A 7,180-nucleotide genomic window follows, 5' to 3' on the forward strand; every position below is an offset into this window, starting at 1 on the left:
TAGTGCCAACCATGAAATTTTGACAGAAAGAAACCCAGATTATAGATTATGTTCCAGGACAGGTTCTGCTATTTATCTGTTTTTGGAAGAGAACCTCTCCTTGGATCTATGGATCGTTGTTGGGTTCCCCTTCCTGATGTTCCTCAGGACGGCTCGTGATGATTGGCTCTTTGTTCTGATGTCTTCAATTTATTGTTCTGATGATAAACCGGCGGCTTCTGCTCTGCAGGGGGAAGACGGGCTGCAGGGGCCCAAAGGAGACCCTGGACGCAGAGGGAACCGAGGTCGACCGGTGAGTTCTGTCCCATCAGGACCAGAATAAGTTTTTTCCCTCTGCTGGGATGTCTGTGATGTGTGTTTGGATTGATGCAGGGGAACTCGGGCCGACCGGGAGAATCTGGAATGTTTGGAGAACCGGGATACCCAGGACACAGAGTGAGTGTGGGGTTAACTTTTACCCTCCTGAACTTTCTGATGAGTTAGAGACGGTTCCGTCTGACATGAAGGTCCAGCTGAGCTGACAGGCAGGACGTCCTGCAGAGAGGATCCAGAACCTGGAAAGTCAAAAAAAAATAAAAAATGTTTTATTTCAGTTGGTCGCAGCCCTCAGTTACCAAAGCTCAAAGGTTAAAGGTTATAACCTTAACCCATTCTGAATGTAGGAAGCATAGACATAAAGAGTAGACCTCGCTTTGACTGACGTGGCGCCATCTTGGAGAGGTCGACCTGCTACTCTAACCAGCTGGTTTAAGCAGAACAGAAGGATGCTTCAGCACTGCAGCGTATTTTTGTTGAAATCAACAGGCTGTTGACATCAGGGTTCGAGGGAGAACTTTGTGAAGACATCAGAGCTTTGGAAGAAATTAGTAAATAAACAGCAGATATTACTGACAGAGTAAAAAAAAAATCCAATCCAATTTTATTTGTTAAGCACTGAAAAACAACCACAGCTGACCAAAGTGCTGTAAGGAAAAAAAATAAAATAAATCCAATATAAAACAGTATAAACAACAAAACTGCTAAAACATGGGTAAAAATAACATTCACATAAAGGTAAAATATTAATTAATACATATAAAAAACAAACAAAATACTGTACTGTACAGTGTTTTTACAAATATAAATACTGTGCATCTGAATAATAGATCATATATACACACTGTGTGCAGAATTATTAGGCGAGTTGTATTTTTGAGGACTATTTTTATTATTGGGCCATAATTGTGTTCTATTCAACCTAAAAGTCTCATTAATATCGAAGTTTCATAGATTTGGAAGTTAATGTTTTTTGGCCATTTTATGAGGTAAATATTACTGCGCAGAATTATTAGGCAATGTAATAAAAAACAAATTTATACCCATCTTACTTGTTTATTTTCACCAGGTAAACCAATATGACAACTAAAAATTCAGAAATAAACATTTGCGACATTCAAAAACAAAAAAACAAAAATCCGTGACCAGTATATCCTCCTTTCTCCACCATGACGCTCTAAATCCTTCCATCCATAGATTCTGTCAGAGTCTTGATCTGTTTTTGATCCTCATGGCGTGCAGCAGCCTCCACAGCCTCCCTGTTTTCCCCCCCTGTAGATCTCCCCTTTCATGAAGGACCACAGGTTCTCCATGGGGTTCAGATCAGGTGACCAAGGCGGCCATGTCATTATTTTTTCTCCTTTTAGACCTTTTCTGGCCGCCACGCTGTGGTGTATTTAGATGCGTGTGACGGAGCATCATCCTGCAGGAATATCAGGTTTCTCTTGAATGATGGCGACGTCTTCTTGTACCGCTGTTTGAAGAAGATGTCTCCCAGAAACTGGCAGTAGGTCTGGGAGTTGATCTAGACTCCATCATCAACCCGAAAAGGTCCCACAGGCTCATCTTTGATGATAGCAGCCCATAGCATTACCCCACCTCCACCTTGCTGGCGTCTGAGTGGATAAGGAACTTGCTGCCCTTTACTGATCCAGCCTGGTGCCCATCCATCCATCTGGACCATCTAGGCTCTCTCTCATTCCATCAGACCAAAACACCTTGGAGGAATCAGTCTGCAGAGATTTTTTGGCCCAATCTTGACGTTTTGTCTCTTGTGTCTTGTTCAAAGGTGGCCTTTTTTCAGCTTTCCTTACCTTGGCCAGGTCCCTGAGGATTGAGCACCTTGTGCTTCTCGGCTCCAGACATGTTGCAACTCTGAAATATGTATATATATTAGTGTTGCACCGATACCAGTATCGGACGGGGCCCCGATACTGCCCTAAAATGGTGGTATCGGTATCGGCGAGTACCAACAAATAGGGCACAGATACCATTTTGAGAGCCATAAGTTTATTCAACTATTGTTACCCATTCCAGGTACACCTAGGCAATAAAAACTTTTTATTTTTATTATCCAGTAGAACTTTTTAATAAAAAGTTCTACTGGATTCACTTTGTATTCACAAAGGTAGGCAGCAGCTTGACAAAGCCATGACGGCAATCATTTTACATTATTATGGTATCGGTATCGGCCGATACTGCACAGCCAGGTATCGGGTATCGGTATCGGGGCCAAAAAATGGCATCGGCGCAACACTAATACACACACATATATATATATATATATATATATATATATATATATATATATATATAATAGAATATTCTATGATTCTTAACCCCACTAAGATATTTAAAAAAATTAACCATTTGTTTGTTTTCAGTTAAATAAAAAAAAGCTGTGAAAATTAGTTCAATATTCAGCGAGTTAAAGTTTATTAAAATTAATTCTCTTCCTGCTCACACATTGCACAGTGGAGCTGCCCAAGATTGCACCACCAAATCCCGTCAGCGGCGATAGATAAAACCAATCGATGCGGGGTCTACTCTTATATTATATCTATGATAGGAAGGGTTGAAGTCCTCCTTTTTCTAGCACCAAGATGGTTTTAGGATCTTAGCAAAGCTGCATCTGAATGAAGGAGATTTCAGGGACAAAGTCCTCTGGACAGAGGAGACCAGCTTAGAGAAATGTAACCATGATGGAGGAAACCGGAACCAGCTGATCAGCCTGAACGCACCATGACAGCAGTAAAGTATGGTGGGGGAGGGTTGATGATTTGGATCCATAGTATTACAGCTAAACGAGTTCTGGGGTTCAGAAGAGTTCAGGAAATGTGGCCGACTGAAGCAGAAACATTCTGTCAAATAGAGAAACAAGTCATGATTATCTGTTCGATTCTCCTCAGGGTCCCAGAGGTCCTCCTGGAACCAGTCCTATGACGGTAAGTCCATGTGAGAAATGTTCTCACCGTCTCTGTTAAGCCTTTATTAACACTCATCTGCTCTGTCAGGAGTGTCAGCTGGTCACCTACATCAGAGACAACTGTGGTGAGTTCACAGCTCCTCCAAGGTTTCCTAAAAAGCATCATCAGATCAAACCTGCAGCTCACTCTGAACTGTCTCATCTGTCCTCACAGCTTGCTCCATCGGTACGTATCTCCACTCCATCAAAGACCTGCTGCTGGCACCATGCAGGTCCCTCCAGACCTCAGAGGAAGAGGGAGACTCACAGCCTCACTGCAACATCTGTGCTTTACCAGTCAGACATGTCTGACCGCTGTTCTGTTACATTTGCAAATCAGTCTGTCAAGATCAGCATACACATAATCGTTGTATGACAATCTGACAGGTTAGCTGCTACGTCAGGGTGCGAAGTAGCTAAAATAATATGTGTTTACAGCAGTTTAGCTTAAATTCTGTTAACTTGGACTAAAACCTTTTGTTTATCATATCACGCATCAATAAAGTAGCGAAGTAGACTTCCTTCCACTTAAAGTGTCAGACGTATGCAAATTGGACTTACTGCGCATGCGTATTGACTATGGGTATGCTGGTCTGATGGAACACCGGTTCAGTTTTTAGAATAAAGCATAAAAGTTACCTGTAGGTTCTTATTTAGTCCAATAGAAAATGAAAGACTCTCTAGACTTCTGAATTGTTTTAGTAAGAGTTTTTGATTAAAACTCAAAAGAAGAGCTTGAAACTTCCCACTACTGATCGATTCAAATATGGACTGAAAATGGTGAGGTTCTTATTGGGCCTGCAGGACTTTTTCCAGGCAGATTTTGTCACAGTCTTGGTTTTCCATTTGTTGTCCTCTGCTGCCCTCTTGTGTCCTCTTTCCCTTGCTCTGTTTTCTGCTCTGCCCTCACCTGTTTTCAATCCCCTCGTTAGCCCTCTCTTTGTCTCTGTCCCCTTTAAAAGCCTCCCTCTTCAGTTCCTGTTTGCTGGATCCTCGTCTAACGTCTGTCTGTTTACCTCGTCTCTCCCTGGCTTCTAGAGTTTGGTTTTCCCCTGATGTCTCCTTGGTTCTGGTTCGTTGTTATTTCTGTTGGATTTTTGATTCCTGCCTCAGTTCCTGTGAACCTCATTAAACCCACCTAAATTCACCTCTGCCTACTTGCCTCTGCTTTTGGGTCCTCAATCCAACACCAAATCCTGACAGATTTAAGGGAAGCGAACATAAGGAGGAAAAGTCAAGCAAAATCATGGCAACAGAACAAAATGCACTGCAAAAAAACTAAAAATAACTAAAAATGAGGAGGCGAATCAGATAATCAGCAGATGGAATTAGGATTACCTGCCCTAGAAATAAAATAATTAGATATTATCTACTTGATAAAAACAATAAAGTTGTTTTTTTTTAATCTTACATGAAGCATGTGCTGGTGAAGATTCTCAGTCATCCAGGTCATAGTCATTCCAAAAAGGTTTAAAAAAAAAACAAACCATTACAATAACACCATTACAGGGAAACAGAGCACCTCGCCTCTTCAGCCAGGCCAACAATTCCCTTTAACGACCCCCGTTACAGAGGTATAGGCAGTTTTTTTTGCTAACAAAGAAACAAAACGACCCCCTATTACAAAGGGGTGGACCCATTCTTCAGGTCCAATTTGCATGTTTGCAAGGCTTTGTTGGGTTAATGTATAAAAACCTGGAATTCAACGCTTTTTCTGACATTTTGAATTGAAAAAGTTTCCTGGATGGGAAGAAAAACGTCTTCAAACTTGAAAAAAAAAAGTGTTTTGGAATACATGAAGCATAAATCATTTAATTTCCTTCTAAAATCAAAGGAAAAAAATATAAATAATTATTTTTCAACAAAGTTGATTGAAAGTTTCCACAATAATTTCGAAAGTTTTTGAATTGAAATAAAATTATTCTATTACCTTGAATTCCTTAAAAATGCAATGAGAACAGATTCATAGTTGAAAATCCATAAATGTTTGAAACACTGACTGGTGAAACAACTTTTCTTTCTTCAATGTTCTTTAACAGCTCTGCTGGATGCTAATGCTGTGTTTGCAATATGTTTGCTCAAGATAAATCCAGCTGTTTAGAGCGTAATCTTATTCAGGTTTTATTACATTTTTGTTTATTTACCTGCATAAATAAACCATAGAACATTTACATCAATAAAAGTTTACTTCAAATAAAAATTTTAACATTTTTATGGAAGAAATAAATGATGGATAAAAAAATCCTTCATGTTTAACCCTTTCTTTCAGTTCTGCTGAACTCACATTGTTCTTCTCTGGTTTTTAGGCCAAGCAGATTGCCCCGCATATCCCACTGAGCTGCTCTTTGGCCTGGATATGTCCGATGCTGTGACACAAGCCGCCTTTGACAGGCAGCGCTCTGCCCTCCTGTCTCTGCTGGAAGACATTCATATCGCAGAGAGCAACTGTCCGAGAGGTGCCCGCGTCGCTGTGGTGGGATTCAGCTCCCACACCAAATACCTGATCCGCTTCCAGGACTACCGCAGGAAGACTCAGCTGATAGAAGCAGTGCAAAACATCGCCTTGGAGAGGACATCCAACAAGCCCTACTTAGGCGCTTCAATGCGCTTTGTTGGGCAAAACGTCTTCAAACGTGTGAGAGCTGGAACAATGCTGAGGAAGGTGGCGGTTTTCTTTTCAAATGGGCGGACAGAAGACGTGGACGACATTGTCACTGCTCTAATGGAATACCGAGCTCTTAACATCATCCCAGCAGTTATTTCTCTGACCAGGTCTCTTGAAATAAGAAATGCTATAGAGGTAGGTCTGCTGCTCTGTGGTTTCATTTACTGATACCAGTCAAAGATTTTTACTAAACCTGGCATTTCGGGAAAAAACATCTGATTACATATGTTTTTTTTTATATTTTTGTTTAAAGCTGAAACTTTAAACCAAGGTGATTTTATTCTTTGGATTAGATCATCATCAGATTACATGATCCCATTTGGCTGTATTCTGTTAGCAGGCAATGTGAAGCTGTTTGCAGACGATGTGAATCCTTTGCATGAATCTGTTTGCAGATGATGTGAAGCCGTTTGCAGCTGATGTGAAGCTGTTTGCAGACGATGTGAAGCTGTTTGCAGACGATGTGAATCTGTTTGCAGACGATGTGAAACTGTTTGTAGGCAATGTGAATCCGTTTGCAAACAATGTGAAGCTGTTTGCAGACGATGTGAATCCTTTGCATGAATCTGTTTGCAGATGATGTGAAGCCGTTTGCAGCAGATGTGAAGCTGTTTGCAGACGATGTGAAGCTGTTTGCAGACGATGTGAAACTGTTTGCAGACGATGTGAAACTGTTTGCAGGCAATGTGAATCCGTTTGCAAACAATGTGAAGCTGTTTGCAGAAGATGTGAAGCCGTTTGCAAACAATGTGAAGCTGTTTGCAGGCGATGTGAATCCGTTTGCAAACAATGTGAAGCTGTTTGCAGACGATGTGAATCCTTTGCATGAATCTGTTTGCAGCTGATGTGAAGCCGTTTGCAGCTGATGTGAAGCTGTTTGCAGACGATGTGAAGCTGTTTGCAGACGATGTGAATCCTTTGCATGAATCTGTTTGCAGATGATGTGAAGCTGTTTGCAGACGATGTGAATCCTTTGCATGAATCTGTTTGCAGACGATGTGAAGCCGTTTGCAGCTGATGTGAAGCTGTTTTCAGACGATGTGAAGCCGTTTGCAGCTGATGTGAATCTGTTTGCAGACGATGTGAATCTGTTTGCAGACGATGTGTAGCCGTTTGCAGACGATGTGAAGCCGTTTGCAGACGATGTGAAGCTGTTTGCAGACGATGTGAAGCTGTTTGCAGACGATGTGAAGCTGTTTGCAGACGATGTGAAGCTGTTTGCAGACGATGTGAAG

General features: G+C 41.3%; 1 protein-coding gene across 1 annotated transcript in view; it reads left to right on the forward strand.

Moving 5' to 3' along the window:
- The window catches only part of LOC107095530 (collagen alpha-4(VI) chain-like), a 69,848-nt gene that overhangs the window by 46,600 nt on the left and 16,068 nt on the right, over positions 1-7,180 (forward strand). Inside the window, exons 29-34 of the mRNA XM_015391663.1 lie at positions 230-292; positions 373-435; positions 3,225-3,260; positions 3,330-3,366; positions 3,456-3,467; positions 5,587-6,080. Coding sequence (XP_015247149.1) covers positions 230-292; positions 373-435; positions 3,225-3,260; positions 3,330-3,366; positions 3,456-3,467; positions 5,587-6,080 — 705 coding nt within the window. The remainder of the gene's footprint in view (positions 1-229; positions 293-372; positions 436-3,224; positions 3,261-3,329; positions 3,367-3,455; positions 3,468-5,586; positions 6,081-7,180) is intronic.

Source organism: Cyprinodon variegatus, unplaced genomic scaffold (assembly GCF_000732505.1).
Source record: "Cyprinodon variegatus isolate N-32 unplaced genomic scaffold, C_variegatus-1.0 Scaffold554, whole genome shotgun sequence".
NCBI classification, from domain to species: domain Eukaryota; kingdom Metazoa; phylum Chordata; class Actinopteri; order Cyprinodontiformes; family Cyprinodontidae; genus Cyprinodon; species Cyprinodon variegatus.